General features: G+C 45.5%; 1 protein-coding gene across 1 annotated transcript in view; it reads right to left on the bottom strand.

Moving 5' to 3' along the window:
- The window catches only part of IGF1R (insulin like growth factor 1 receptor), a 308,352-nt gene that overhangs the window by 57,214 nt on the left and 234,741 nt on the right, over window positions 1-16,397 (bottom strand). Inside the window, exons 4-6 of the mRNA XM_075557892.1 lie at window positions 15,721-16,033; window positions 11,638-11,786; window positions 7,981-8,125 (exon numbers count right to left, since the gene is read on the bottom strand). Of these exons, the coding sequence (XP_075414007.1) occupies window positions 7,981-8,125; window positions 11,638-11,786; window positions 15,721-16,033 (607 nt within the window). The remainder of the gene's footprint in view (window positions 1-7,980; window positions 8,126-11,637; window positions 11,787-15,720; window positions 16,034-16,397) is intronic.

A 16,397-nucleotide genomic window follows, 5' to 3' on the forward strand; every position in this document is an offset into this window, starting at 1 on the left:
TCCTGGTATTTATCTACTTATGATATTCCTTCTTTCTCTCCCTCCCTCTCAGTCTTCCTGTCACACGGAAGGTGTGTGTGCGCGCGCGCGCGTGCGTGTCAGCGAATCCTGTTCCGGAGTCTAAGCAGCAAGTAGCAGCCGTTGTTATGGACTACATCAGAACCAAACAGAGCTCCGGTGGCATTAATAACAGTAACGCTAAGCTGCACTGCTTTGATCATAGATGAGGCAGGAGGTTGAGAGACTCCAACTCCCATCAAGACAGGCAAAGGCCCCAACAACATGTAGTACTGAAATGGAAAAACCCATCACCATACAACAGACTTTATATGGAAAGGAAACAACACACCAGCCTACTTGCCAAGGAGTCAATTCTGACTCATAGCACCCTCGACAGGGTTTCTGAGTTGGCAAATCTTCGGAGGAGCAGATAACCTCATCTTTCTCTTGGGGAGCAGCTAGTGGGTTTGAACCACCTACCTTGTGGTTAGCAACTCAATACCTAACCCACAGTTCCACCCAGTCTCCTTATGATAGCAAATTGAAGAGCAAAGTAGAAGGCCTCATAAACCCCCAATCTCAAAACATACGATATGGCCACAGTAATCATAACAGACTAGCACTGGTCCAATGGCACACTCACAGACCAATGGAACAGAAACCAGAATTCAGAAGTAAATCCATCCACCCATGGCATATGGATTTTTGACAATGAGTCAAAGGCTGTTCAGTAGGGGAGAGGCAGTCTCTTTAAGAAGTGATGCTGGTAAAACAGTATCCACTTTTAGAAAAATGAAGCAGAGCCTATGCTCAAAAAAGGAATCAAATCCATAAATGTTAAAATCTAAACTATAAAGTTCCTAGAAGGTACTATAGGCACCAGTAGGTAACAGCATGATAAACAGGGGAAAGATTGAAGTTGTCAAGGAATTCAGCTTGCTTGGACCCACAATCAAAGCTCTTGGAAACAGTAGTGAAGAGATCAAATGATGCCTTGTACATGAGGTAAATCTACTGCACAAGAGCTCTTGAAAATGTTGAAAAGCAAAGTTGTGACTGAGACTAAGGAGTGCCTCACCTAAGCCAGGCTATTGCTGCCGTATATGTATGTGAAAGTTGGACACTGAATAAGGAAGATCAAAGGACAGATGCACTTGAAGGATGGTGCTAGGGAAGAATACTGAAAGTACCTGGGACTGCCAAAAGGACAAACAGCTCTGTCTTGGAAGAAGTACAGCCAGAAAGCTCCTTAGACGCCAACACGGTGAGACTCTGTCTCATGTACTTTGCACATGCTATCAGGAGAGACCAGTCCCTGGAAAAGGACATCACACTCCAGGTTGATACAATTTAGTTGGCGAGCCACTCTGTCTCTGGGCTGATAGGGGTTTTCTGGGGGCGGTGTGAGTTCTGAGTTTAAAGGGCACCCTAGGGTGACAGCCTCACGGTTTCCTCTAGTCTCTACCAGTTTATGAAGTCTGCCTTTTTGTTTTCTTCCAGGACTTGGAAATTTGCTGTACATTTTTCTCCCGTCTTATCTGGGGCCATCAGCTGAGTTCCGGGTCAGAATGTGGTCTTTGGGCCCCGATAGCTTCATGGTTCTTCTTTTGAGTTTTGGCTTCCTTATTTGTCTTCTGCTCCAGATGCCTTGAGACCAATCATTGTATCTTAAATGACAACTCACAAGCTTTTCTTCCTTATTTTAAATAAAAATCATTTTATTGGGGGCTCGTACAACTCTTATCACAAGCCATACATATCTCTATTGGGTCAAACACATTTGTACATTTGTTGCCATCATCACTCTCAAAACATTTTCTTTCTACTTGAACTTACATGCTTTTAAGACTCCAGATACTTTTAAAGAAACTAGGACATAGAGCATTATTTTGATGAATTATGTTATGCTAATTTGACTGAGTTCTCTCCGGAAGACTAGAGCCCTGAACCCTTTAACTGAGTTCTGGCTTTTACCATTACCACCCATGTCCCTCTTTTCTTTCAGTTGTGAACTGGGTAAAAGTTTACAGGTGAAATCATTTATTTTCATCCTTCAACCCATACACATTTTGCTTAGTGTCATTGGGTGCTATTCCCACAATGTTAACATTCCTCATCCCACTTCCTCCCTGTGTCCCATTTCCACCCCTCCCTCTTTCCTGACCCTTCCTGCCTTCTGAACTTTGTCTCATGGTAAATGCTGCTCTTCTGATCTCAAATGGCTGATTATTCTAAGGAGTGAATATTTCCTAGTGTCACGGTTCCCCCTTATAGATCTGTGAAAACGGGATCCCCAGAGTGAGTTCAGGTACAAACAATAACATTGCCTCGTTTTAAACCATGCAGCATTGTCTTGTTCTGTTCACATGTACCTCTTGATTCATGTACAGGTTTCCCAGGAGCACAATTAAGTGTTTTGGAATTCCCATTTCCTCCAGGCTATTCATAGTTTGTTAAAGTCCATACAGTTGAATGCCTTGGTATAGTCAGTAAAACACAACTAAGCATCTTCCTGGTATTCTCTGCTTTCAGCCAAGATCCATCTGACATCAGCAGTGCGATCCCTTGTTCCATGGCTGCTTCTGAATCAGTCCTGAGCCTCTGGCAGCTCCCTATCAATGTACTGCTGTAACCATTGTTGGATGATCTTCAGCAAAATTTTACTTGCATGTGATATCAATGATACTATTCTAGAGTTTGCAAATTCTATTGGCTCACCTTCCTTTGGAATGGGTACATATATGGATCTCTTCCAGTAAAATGCCCAGGTATCTGTCTTCTAATTTGGGGGGCATAGACGGAGAAGTGCTTCACCAGCTTGTTAAAACATGTCAATTGGCAGTCCATCAACTCCTGGATCCATGTTTTTTTCTTCTTCTTCTCATGCCTTCTGTGCAACTTGGTCATCTTCCTTCAGTACCACTGATTTCAGGGTAGTGAATTATTTGATGTGGCTCTTCTAGCCTAAGTCTGTAACTCCCACAAAACCACCTTTTCCTTCATGGGTCTGGTAAGAAGGTGGGAGAAGATATTAATAGGATTCACCAGCAAGTATTTGTGAACAGAAGTCCCTGGATTGTCATCCTGCTGCATATAAAACGAGCATTCTGAGAAGCTGGAGGAGGGATCGCATTACTAGTGAGAGCCAGAAGTGGAGCCCATTCTCTGGACCTCAGATCCCTGCAGCATGAACCTCCTAGATCCAGAAAGCAGCCATGACATCAGAGGAGGATCAGCAGGAGAACCAGGAAAGAGAATGGTAGATTCCCCAGGCCACAAGGCGAGTAAAGCTGAATGCATTTGGTAGGAGGCTGGCTTGGAGAACGGGGAGCCTCTGGGCACTTAATTCAGGGCGTGGGATTTGCTGACCCATGAGCGTGAGCTGAATGCCTTTGAGCTGGGGCTTATAGCAAAGTGATATGCCTCTCTGGGCATTTATTAGCACACCTGAAAGAATTTTGTCAAATGTTCTGATGAACTAACTGTATCCTTGTGTTACAAGCTGTTACCTTCATCAACAAATCCTTTGAATCATGAATTTTTTGGGTGAGTTTTGTGTAGCCATTGGGATGGACATTAGACCCTAGATGTGCAAGTGGAGAATACGAATGAAGATAACTCAACTGGTTCTTGGTCGTGTTGCCTCTTGAAAGGGTTGAATGTTGGCTAGTTCTTTCTGGAACAGTGACTCTGCGTGTTCTTTCCATCTTCTTTGGTTGCTTCCTGTATCATTCGATATTTTACCCATTGAACCTGCCAATCCTGTAACTCAGGCTTGAACTATTTCTTGAGTTCTTTGAGTTTAAGATATGAAGAAGTGTGTCCTTCATTTTGGTCTTTGCACATTTCATTATAATATCTTACAGGGGATGTGCGGATGTGCTTTATACAATTGATGTATGTATATGTATGGATTGTGATAACAGTTCTATGAGCCCCTAATAAAATGTAAAAAAAGAAAATGATGAGGGCAAAGAATGTACAGATGTGCTTTATACAATTGATGTATGTATATGTATGGATTGTGATAAGAGTTGTATGAGCCCCTAATAAAATGTTTAAAAAATATATCTAACTGTGTCTTCTCAAGCTGCCCTTTGAAATGTTCTGTTCAGCTCTTTGGCTTCATTTCTTTCATTTGCCTTAGCCACTCTATGATCAAGAACAAGCTTCAGAGTCTCTTCTGATACCCACTTTGATGTTTTTTTTCCTCCTTTCCTGTCTTCTTAATGACCTTTTGCTGTGTGTGTGTGTGAGCGATGTTCTTGGTGTCACATGACAGCTCATCAGTCTTCTGGCAGTAGTGTTCAGTGCATCAAATCTGTCCTCGATGTTCTTGAATTCAGGTCGGATAGGCTCCAAGATGCATTTTGGCTCTTGTGGACTTGCTTTCATTTTCGTCAGCCTGAACTTAGATGTTACATCAGGTTGATAGTCTGTTCCACAGTCACCCCAGCCTCATTTAGCTGCTGATTCTGAGCCTCTCCATCTGCTCTTCCCACAGATACAGTCAAGTTGGTTTCTGTGCATTCTAGTTGCAGAAGTCCCCGTAGTAGCCATTTGTGCTGCTGAAAAAAAAGGTGTGTGTGATGAAGAGGTCATTGATCTTGCAGAATCCTATCATGTGATCTCCAGCTTTGTTGCTATCAGCAAAGCCCGATTTTCCAACTACTGTTCCTTCCTCTTTGACGCCAATGTTTGCGTCCAAACACCGATGATTATCAAACAGCTGGATTTCATTCTTGATCCATTTCAGACTGAAGGCGGTAGGATTCAATTTTCGCATCACTAGCTTCAGTGGTTGGTGCATAAATCTGAATAATACTTGAATTGACTGGATCATACCCTATCACGGACAGCATTGTGCTTCAAGATAGATGGTGAAATATCCTTTTGGACAACGAATACAACGCCACTCCTCTTGAACCTGTCATTCCAGGCAGAGTCACCTGTATGACTGCCTGATTCACAATGGCCAAGGCCAGTCCAATTCGGGCCGACAGCACCTAGGACGGATCTCAATCTTCATGCGCTCCATTTCATTTTTGACGACTTCCAATTTCCCTGGAGTCATACTTCATGCATTCCAAGTTCCAATTTTTAACAGCGATTCGCAGCTGTTTCTTCTCATTTTGAGTCATACCTTGTCAGTAAATGAAGGTCCCAAAGGCTTTCCTCCCACAGGCTGACCTCCTCCCGGTCATGGTTGACCCCACTTTGAGGCAGCAGGCTCCTCCTCGGCCATAATTTGAACTTTCCAACCTGAAAGGCTCATCTTCTAGCACCATCGCCGACAACATCCCGCTGCTCTTCTTAAGGCTATTAGTACCTGTCAACATTGCTATCTATAGAGTGTTCAGTGGCTAATTTCTCAGACGTGGACAGCCTATTTCTTTCTTCGGAATCTGTTCTGAGCCTGGAAGTTCTGCTTTACCCTGTTCACTTTGAGTGGCCCTGTTGGTGTTTGAAACACCAGTGACACAGCTTCCAGCATCACGGCAACTCACAAGCCTCCACAGGATGAAGAACTGGCAGACCAGAGACGGACACAGAAACTAGATCAATGGAAAGAGAACATCCAGAATGGGAACAGCGGATTCCCTGCTGACATAGTCTGAAAAGTATAACCAAATACCAGTAAATACTATGTAGAACAATGTTAAATGAGAACCCAACTTGCAATGTTAATTTCCTCCAAAAATTAACATAAAAATAAGTCAAAATGAAAAAGATAAGAATGTCCAGGGCGACAGAAGAAGCCTCTGCGAAGGAGCTGAAAGGCTGGAGCCTACCCAGCCCTTCCTAGGGCTACTGATGAATAGCAGGGAATGGAACCCTGCGGCTCCTCTGGGCTCCCCACCCATCTCAAAGGCTAGCAGAAGGGCAGGATCCTGACACCTCACCTGTGACACGTCCCAAACTCTGAACAGGAATCCTTACAAAGGCCCCACTGGTACATTAGTTTGTTTTTTTAACAAAGGCTTGTCATGAGAAGTATACCATCAAGACCATTCTTGCAAGTGAAAACAAGGATTTCGTTTTCAGCTACCATGAAGTGCATGTATTTGTGGTCAACACATCATCAAAAGCTAGTCTACTAAGAATGAATGAAACTCTCCGCCGTTTTCACCTCCACCACCTGCTCAGACTGAGAGAGAGAGAGAGAAACACTCTCTTTCTAGAAGCAGGAAGCAGAGAAAAATCCCAGGCGACCACAGAAAACGTCCCCCCTGAAACACAAACAGCAGGTGGAAGGAAAGACGGGGCTACAGCTCAGCGAAGAATTAAAAGAATGTGCACTAGCCTCCACCTCAGACAGGCCACACGGGTGACTCGGGTCAGTGCGTTGGGCACTGGGATGGTTTTGTCCAATCTGGGACAGAAACCAGCGTGTCCCTGTGGGGAGGACTGTGTGCTTTTCCAGGATGAAATGGAGGGCGGTCCTCTCTTCAGCTATGAGATGGTGCAATTTTAAGAATTCGAGACGGACTAAGAATTCACCTGAAAAGAACCAGGAAGGCTGCAAAGAAAGCCCTGTGGCAGTGGTGCTCAACCTGTGGGTCGCGACCCCTTTGGGGAGTCGAAGAGTCTTTCACAGGGGTCACCTAAGACCATTGGAAAACACGTATTTCCGATGGTCTTAGGAACCGAGACACTGCTCCTCTATCTGTGTCCAGGCGGGTCTGCCCACATGCAGATACACCCACATAGAGGTACCTGGCATGAAGACGGTTACCCATGCTACACCATGCTTCCAGACAAATGTTCACTTATTTGTAATTAGAAATAAATATTTCACAATATAGAATTACGTATGTCTTTTGTAATTAATTATGTTGAATTTGTAACCATGAAAATACAACCTGCATATCAGATTTTTACATGACAATTCATAACTGTAGCAAAATTAGCTATGATGTAGCAACAAAAATAATGTTATGGTTGGGGATCCCCACCACATGAGGAACTATATGGAAGGGGCGTGGCACAAGGAAGGTTGAGAACCGCTGCCCTAGGAGGTAACTGTCCAGTCGGGGCCAAGAAATCAGCAAGTGCAACCTTTCCCAAGACTTGCCTGCCTCCCTGCCCACCACCACTACATGTATAGGGAATTTGTTCATTAAGAGCGCAGTCTCCTTTTATCTCTGTGCAGTAGCTTAACGTCAGGGCGGAGCTGCACCTCACTGGTGAGCCGTGCAGAGAAAAGACTGCCTGCAAAGGGACCCCAGACCGATGCCAGCACGCATTTTCCACATGCGGTACAAAGCTCCGGTCACACAGCACACCCCTGCACAAGGCAATGCCATCCTTAGTGCAAACCCTATAAACTAATCAAGAGAAAAGAAACTGGCAGCATGACCTCAAATCTCATGTTCTAATGTACTTTGAAAAGCTAAAATGGCTGTTCAGCTGTGAGGAACCAGTTTTCAGTGCCAATCCCTCACAAGTGGACTGCCTCTTCCTTCTGCTTAGGCTGTTTGAGGCTGGAAGCCCGGCTGAAGTGTGTTCACCGTGGGCGACCCTGATGGAATTGAAATGCCGAGGCATAGCTCCCGCCTCACAGCAACACACAAGTCACCACAGCACAGCAAACGGACAGACTGCGCTGCTGGACACCGGAGCATTGCGAGTCAGAACCAACTCGGTGGCCCTCAACCACTGCTGGGCTGTGAGTCGCCGGAGTGAAGCTGGCCCTTGGAAGAGCCCGCAAGTCCGAATGCAAGCCTGGGCTTATGGATCACAACACAGTCAGATTGAACACATTCTTGTTTTCCAAAACAGCTACATTCTAAGGACAGAGAATCACGACTCTCCAAAGGTCTGTCTAGACGCAGGTGGAATCTCAGGCTGGCCAGGGCTTGGCACAGGCAGCACGGCCTTCAGCCACACACTTCTTTTCCTTGGATTTACAACAAAAGTTCTTAGTCACCAGGATTTTTGTAAAGTGAGAATGCCAGCGCACGAACCCGGAGCACTTACCCTTCGAGCTGGTCCTCCCCTAAAATCTGGCGAAGGTTTTTCAGAAAAGACAGGGAGACCAGGGCATGGGAGTGGCGGATCTTCACATAGCCTGTCACGATCTCGATGAGTCCCATGAAGTTCTCCAGCTCGGAGGCGATGTTATCTACAGTAAGAGGGCAGGGCAGCGTTACTGCGAGATCACTTAGCCTCCAGGTGGCACACTTCGGTGGTCTCCATGATTATTACGGTGGGACACCTAATAAAAAGAATTGCTACTACACCAAACACCTCCAAACATGTCTGTGCACTCAGTGAGTGGCTGAAGAAGGCTCTCTCAGAAACGTAGAGACCTAGATGGAGGGTACGTCAAGAAACGATAGCTTCCCACTTTGCTAGTTTTGCCCAATTAAGGCTTCCATGATTTTGAAGCAATAATTTTGGACAGATGTACCTTCATATATGAAGCAAAGCCTTTACTACCTTGACACTCGTCATGTGCACAGCCCAGCATCATTAATGATGCCCATCACATTGTTCACCCATTATCACCAGATCCATTTCTGAAGTTTTCGATCACAGATGCTCAGTATCCTCTGAGCAATGATGCCCACCCCTCCCCCTTTCTCTCTTCTTCCACCCACTCCTGGCAACCACTGCAGTCACCAGAGATTTGCCTATCCTAGGGATTTATAGAAATGGGATCATATACTATTTGTTCTTTGGTGATTGACTTATTTCACGAAGCACGATGTCTTCGAGGTTTGTTTCTTAAAAACATCTATGGAGAGTAATTAAGAGGTAGATCTTGTGTGGGCAGGGCAGACTAAGCAGCTCAGGACCTTGCCTTTCTAAAAACACTTTTTCCCTAGGCCTGGCCTTTGTTCCACAACCACCCCTAGATGAGGCCTGAGAGGTAGGGGGAGGCCAGTTTTTACGGGACTGGGTGCTGGAGCTTTCCAGGCTGATGAAGTGACTAAAGAATCATAAATACTAGGCTGCCAGGTACTGAAGGCTGACACATCCAGGGTACGTCTTTTAAAATGCTCTGCCAAGAGACAGCCCTGCCGTCACTGTACAGGGCATGGCGTCACTGTACGGGGGCATGACTAATAAACCACATTTTCTCTCTCTCGTTACCGGCTGCCTTTGCCGCCCTTTGACCCCAGTTCCTAAGATACAGGAATCTATCGTTAAAGTTCCTATCTCTCTACAATCTGAAGAAAACACACCCAAGTGTTAACAATGGAGATCTGTTAATGAGCTTAGAAGTTCACTTCAAAAAAAAAAATCCTTTCTGGGTTCCTATGTTTTCTCTAATGCAACCGTACGGTTTGCGTAAGTGGGAAGCAACAGAAAGAAGAGCTGTCCACGCACAGGCAAAAACAACAGGATCTACACCAACAGCCTAGCTTGTAGATCTTGTTGGGCCGACTTTTCTCTAATAGCCAATAAAAAAATGTTCAACTTATGCCAAAATGATAATACGAGGTGGCTGCTAAGAGCTGGTGGGAAAATTCCATTATCTTTTAATTCCATTTTCCCACCAACTCATTGAATTATACTAGAATGAGCTGGGTAAGATTAGATTGATGAGATTTTACTATGCACGGTCTATGATGATGTAATTAATACGAGGTTGTACGTGGCTTTGACTCCATATAAATAGAAGAAGAATGATGTTTCCCTGGAGGCTCAGAGTACCCGGTGGCACAAATGATTAAGGGAAAAATTGGCGACTTGGTGGCTCCACCGGTCTGAGGACCTGCTTCTGAAAAGACTCAGCCATGAACACCCCATGGAGTTCGACTCTGCACTGGGGTCACCATAAGTTAAAACTGGCTGAACAGCAACTAACAACGGGGCCCTATCCTTAGTGTATTGTTTAATGGCCTCTCAAGAAAACTTGAGAAGTTCCATTTCATAGAAACAAACAAACCCGAAGACTGCTTGCAGTTGATATTTCAAGGGAAAAACTCTTCAATCTTAGGGCTGGATGCATATATTTTAGTGAAAGCTGGGGACATGATTTTCCATGAGATGTCCCACCATCCTAAATCTGACTGTTGTCCTGTGTTGTACACAATGGAAGATCCATTTCACCATCATGTATGAATCTACACCAGTCCTTTCTCATATCATGCTTCTCTGAGGATTAGATTGCTTATCTTGGTGAAAACATACAACACAAGACATTTGCCAAGTCAACAATGACTATATGCATAATCCGGTAACACTCGTTACATGCTTCATTTGCCCAACCATTACGATTAACCTGTTCCAAATTATTCTGATACCATGAATTCAATGCCCCCTGAGCAAAAATTACTGTCCACTTTGTCCCACTATCCCTCTCTCAACTGTGTTTTAAAAATTAGTACCAGGGGTTAATCAATAACAACACTAATGGAATATCTTTATGCTCCAGGGAGATGACTGATACAAATTTCCTCTTTACCCTCCCTTCTGCTCCCTGGTAACCATTAACAATAACCTTTGGTTTCTATACATGGGGTCTCAAAAAGTTCATGGAAAAAAGTCCATTGTCTTTTAATGCCACTTTTCCATGAATTTTTTGAAGCATCTTTGCATATTTGGTTATTTCATTTACATGAAATTGTGCACTATTTGTCCTCTTGCAACTTATGTTTATTTTACATGACATGTTTTCAAGATTCATCCATGAGTTGTAATTTTACCTTCAGGAAAGGATGAAGAAAAAAGATTAGACATTTGAAAAGTATGTTCTAGGAAGTAACAAATTAAAAATAAATTAAGAAATCTAGTAATGGTTAAAGAATATCTCCTTTGTAGAAGGGTAGAGTGTGCTATGGAAAACCAGGGGCATCAGAACAGCCAAAAGGACCACGTAAAAATTTGTTTCTGCCATCTGTAAAGTCATTTAACAAAAACTACACAGAAATTTCGCAGAAAAAAAGTCTCTTGAAAAAAAGGATAAAAGGGATTTCCTCACAAAAGGATTTAAAAAATTCCTTTCAACCTGAAGTTCGTCTTACTAATTCTAACTTGTGAAAATATTAGTGCTAGGGGGTGCCAGAGATGGAGAATTTAAGTCAACAACTTTCAAACCCTGGCCCACTCAAGGGCAGAAGGGAAAATATCACAGAACAAGAAGTCAGTGGGAAATGGCTTGCACAAATGCAACTAAGTAACAACTTCCCGGGACTTCCATCCCTTGTATCTGTGATGGTGATGCTTGGGGGCCGGAGCAAAGGCTTGGAGTCAAGATGCACTTGTCTCTCTTGAGCTCTCAGAACTCCAACAGCTAAATTCTTGTCTGTACCTACTCATCTAAATCAATCCAAGTAACCACAACTTTCTGTACTGAAAGATGTCTGGATTTGGCTACAGGAGTCATCTGTTAAGTCACACTTATGACCCATTGGTCTCTTTGGGGATGTTCTCTCCTATGAAATGTGACAAAAATGAGAGGAGACGGCGCTCTTTGTAGGAATAAATGCTGGGCCAATGGCTAGGAAATGGACTGCCTTTTTAGATGTCTGGTTTTTTTTTTTTTTGTTTGTCATCCAGGGAAACTCAAAGAAGTCTTGTGCATGGAGCTTATGCGTTTCCAGGCGCACATCTGCGCTGTGACTCAGGAAGAGCAACAGCAAACCAAGAAACCCAGCCAGCTCTCCGAATGCAGAGAATACTTACTGCCTCGCCGGATATTAATGAGCAAATTGCCCTTGAAGATGGTGCATCCTTGGAGCATTTGTGCAGAAGTCACCGAGTCAATGGTCTTTGTTTTCTTTTCTTCTTCACAGACTTTGGGGCAAGGGCCTTCACACGGGACGCAGTACATGCTGTGGAAGAGAAAGAGGCAAGCAAAAAAGCGCAGAGAATTGAGTTTGCCTCCTTGCATTTGGAAAAATCCCACGTTCATGACTTTACAGTACACATTGCAAAATGCAGGTTGTTTGCAATTAGCCATAAGACATTCACAGGGAAGTGATGAACCAGTCAGGGTACAGTATAGCACTGACGAAACATACAACTTTCCTCTAGTTCTTTAATGCTTCCTCTCCCCACTATCATGACCCCAAGTCTACCTTACACATCCAGTTAGACCAGAGCATGTACACTGGTACAGATAAGTGCTTGCAACACAGGGAATCCAGGACAGATAAACCCCTCGGGACCAATAATGAAAATAGTGATACCAGGAGGATGGGGGAAAGTGGGGAGGAAAAGGGGGAATCAATTATAATGATCGACATATAACCCCCACTCGGGGATGAACAGAAAAGTGGGTGAAGGGAGACGTCAGACAGTGTAAGACATGAAAAATAATAATTTATAAATTATCAAGGAAGGGTTCATGATGAAGGGTGGTGGTGGAATGAGCTGATACCAGGGTCTCGAGTAGAAAAAAAATGTTGATGACAACCTATGTACAAATGTGCTTGACACAATGGCTGGATGGATGGATTGTGGTAAGTGCCGTATGAGCCCCCAATAAAATGATTAAACAACAACAACAATGATTTCTAGCCTCATGTTTTGGAAATGTCGATGGCAACATATGTACAAGTGTGCTTAATACAATTGAATGATGGATTGCTATAAGGTTTGTAAGAGTCCCCCAATAAAATGATTGATCATTGAAAAAATTCTTCACACACACGCGCGTGCATTCACATGGTCCCGGGCATAGCTCATTCCCAATCCCACCCAAGATAATGCATTCACGTTGTGGTAAATAGGAGAACGTGCCTTCCAAGGTAACCCCTTGTTTCTTTCTAGACAGTTTCCACATGCGCTCCCCAGGCTGAGGCTGTTGACTGGGGAGGCAGCCTTGTGGAAGAAAGGAAATCCTGGTTGGGGGTGGGGGGTGGGGGGGTGCGGCAAGGAGAGCAGGGCTATTTTCCGATGGTGTGGCCTGTGTGGGCAGCCCTGGGAGAGTCAACAGGGATGGCAGCGCCCCTTCCACTTAAAGGCATCCCACTCAGTGCCTGGGGGAGCTCGGGGATGGGCTTCACAACCACATCTGCTGTAGCCCAGATTTGTTATTTTCTTGCTAAAGCACAACTGAAGTGATTTCTTCAGAGTGTTTTTCAGGAAGTTGTAAAATGATTCAAATGTTGTTTTCCCTGCATGTACTATAGAAGCAAGCCATTTCCAGTAACTTAGTACTAGGTTGCTATTTCAGATGCTTTCCGCAGTATGCCAGGAGGCCCCAGGGGTCAAGGACAGCTGAGTGGCATGTGAGTTAAGCGCAGGAGAGGGACTAGTACTTTTTCGGTTCCCCTCCTGGCATTTAGGAAACAGGGGGGCACATGCTAAGTCCCTCAGAGCTGCTGAACCCGTGGGCTCTATAGTTGACAAAAAACCAAGATCAGGAAATCACACTGATTTTCAAACAAAATTACTAATACAGCTGTATGGGATGTGTGTGTAACATGGTGACGAGTTAGAAGTCATTTATCGTACTTTATTGCTCTTAAACGATCTTTTAAGCCCCACGAAGATAAATGGAATACGTTCAGAAAAGCGGAGTCAGTTTCAGCTCTTTTTATTAGAGCGCTTCTCTCTGTAAGTCGCAGGGTTTTGTCGTGCTTAACTTAAGAAAACCCCCCTGATGGCTTTCTATGGCAAGTTGGGAGGATGGAAAGCAAGGTTTCTACAGGGTCCAGCAAGAACCTAGCCAAGAACTAGACTGCTCTGTCTTTGGACCTCAGACTCAGCAGCCTCACTGACAGCTGGGGGTGGGGGTGGGGGTGGGGTGTGACACTCCTGCCTTCTATTATTTCTAATTTAACTAGAGATCATATTATCCCATGACTCTCCCTTTAAAAGGTTTTTTTTTAAATTTTGAAATAATTCTAAATTCACAAGAGAGTTCAAACAGGTCACAAGTACCCGTCACCGATTTCCAGTGTTTGCATCTGGAAATGATAATGCAGTCACCGAAACTAAGGACCCGGTGTTGGTACATTGTGTATGTGTGTGTGTGTGTGTGTGTGTGTGTGTGTGTGCGTGTGTGTGTGCGTGCAGTTCTGATGGTGTCGTGATGTCGATCTGTGTAACTCCAGCACAGTTCTTCCATCACCTCATGCCGCCCTTTCACAGTCACACCCTCCCTCCTTGTCCCTGAATCTGGTGACCACTCGTTTGCTTCCAGTTTCTATCATTTCATCCTCTCAAGAATGCCATGCAAACACAGGGATACAGACTGTGCCCTTGGAGACGGACGCCTCCCCAAGCCGTGTGTATCAATAGCTTGTGTTTATTTATTGCTAAGTATTATAACATGGTGTGGATTCATCGGATTCTATATAAGCATTGCCTGTCACAGAACATCTGGGTTGTTTCCAGCTTTGGGCTATTAAAAATAAGCTGGTATCAACAACCAGGCACAGGCTTTGTGTGGACTTAGCCATGCAACATTCATCGACAAACAGGTGGTGGCCGTGCATTTAGAGCCAACCCCTGAAGGTGAGGAGTAGGTTTATATTCACGTCCCCTCCTCAGTTTTAGTATGTCATTTTAAAACCAAACACCTTCATAAAGTGGCTAGGAGAAATAAGGCATCCAAAAATGTTTTCCCAAGAAGTGCTCTGATTACATGTTGATAGATTAAACTTCTTCAAATCCATTCTGGGACATAGCGTACATAAACAGTATAAACAAATAAGTCCTTCGAATTCAGTGTCAAAGAGGCTGTAAGGGTGGAGCGGGTAATTATTTCCTGATTATTTCACCATCCCAATTGCTATCGACATTTTAACCAGCAGAAAGTTGCTGCTGTCAGTTAGATCCCAACTCACGGTGACCGTGGGGCAGAGGAACCGGCTCTCCGGGTGTTCAAGGCTGTGACTTCAGAGACACATCACCGGGCTTGCCTTCTGTGTATGTAACCAGTCGGGACACTTAGGGTCTCCCACTGGTAAATTGGCGGCTGGGGGGGGGGGTGGAAGCGAGATGGGTTGGACCAGTTGTGAGGATGGAGCAGGCCTGGGCAGTGTTCCATTCTGTGGTAATTAGGGTCACTGGGTAGGAACCACAATGACAGTAACAAGGACTCCTGCTGCCTATCCCTCGAGGATGAAAACGTGTGAGTTTTGCCTTTGATGACTTGGAAAGCAAGCCTGCGGCAGGAGCAACATCTTCAAGTGTTATGCCAGAACCAGAACCCCTTTTATACGACTACAGCAAAACTCAGCTAAGTCGCAATATTTCATTCATAATCCGTATGTACCTTCCTAACAACATTTGCAGAAAAGCTTTATTTTGAAGAACTGGGCGTGTAAGGAACCCACAATGCAAGTCCCGAAGGAGACATCTGGCGCTCTGAGGCTGAATCAGCCTTTCCTAGACGCTCTCAGCTCTGCTGGAGAAGGGCCGACAACACAAAACTCGACCTTCTTTTGCACCCAGAGTGGTTATTGCTTTGTCTACCTTCTGCAACTCATGGCCACCCCATGGGCGGCAGAGCGGACCTGCGCGCCCTAGGGTTTCCCAGGGCTGATTTTAAGAAGTGGGGAGCCAGCCCTTTCTTCCCTGCCCGCCGCCCGTCTGAAACCCCACTGGACTCCTGTGGGCATGGCACACACCCGCGAGCTTCCACGGAGAAGCGGTGGCTGACACGAGGGGCACTGCCTGCGACGTGAACTCAGCACGGAAGGTCGTAATTCTACCACACGGCCACCACTTGCGGCAACCTTCTCCCAAGGGCGCATACCTACGACCTCCTGGTGGTCCCGCCCCCCCCTGCCAGCTCAGCCCCCCCGGACTCACCTCAGGGTCCCGTTGCGGATGAACCCCGAAGGGCACTCCTGCATGCATTCACCGTTGTGAATCACGAAGCCCTCGAACTCGGTGCTCTCGGCGTTGAGAATGTTGGCGCAGAAGTCCCGGTCCACGCAGCGCCAGCCCTCGAACTTGTAGGTGTTGGGTGGGCAGGTGGTCACGCAGGTCCCCAGGAAGTAGTAGTGGCGGCAGGCCACGCAGGCGGTGGCGTTGTCCGGCGCAGTGCAGCTCCCGAGGCACTCCTCGTGACAGCACTCCCCGGTCTGCGAGCACGCTCGCTTGCCGCACACACTCGGGCACACTGTGGGGAGAGGGCACCGGTGAGACTGGTCCCCCCACCGTGGGATCCCCACAGGACGGCCCCACGCCCCCCACTCCTCTGCAGACTGGATGCTGACAGCACCACAGCCCACATTCCGTGCTCACCAGGCAGGGCCCCAAGAACTTAAGTTACATCCCAGGCTCCTCATTTACGCTCTTTGCTCTGGGAAAAGTCGTTCGCTTCTCAGACTTTACTCATTCTTTGCTCATCTGTCAAATGGAGGTGACTGTACCCACAATAGAAGGCTGTCGACGTGGTATACATTAAAGCAATGGCTTATCACTACTTTCCAAAGAACACGATGTTTCCCGCATTCTGCATCTCAAATACGATGCTTACTAAA

This window comes from Tenrec ecaudatus, chromosome 9 (genome assembly GCF_050624435.1).
Source record: "Tenrec ecaudatus isolate mTenEca1 chromosome 9, mTenEca1.hap1, whole genome shotgun sequence".
NCBI classification, from domain to species: Eukaryota; Metazoa; Chordata; class Mammalia; order Afrosoricida; family Tenrecidae; genus Tenrec; species Tenrec ecaudatus.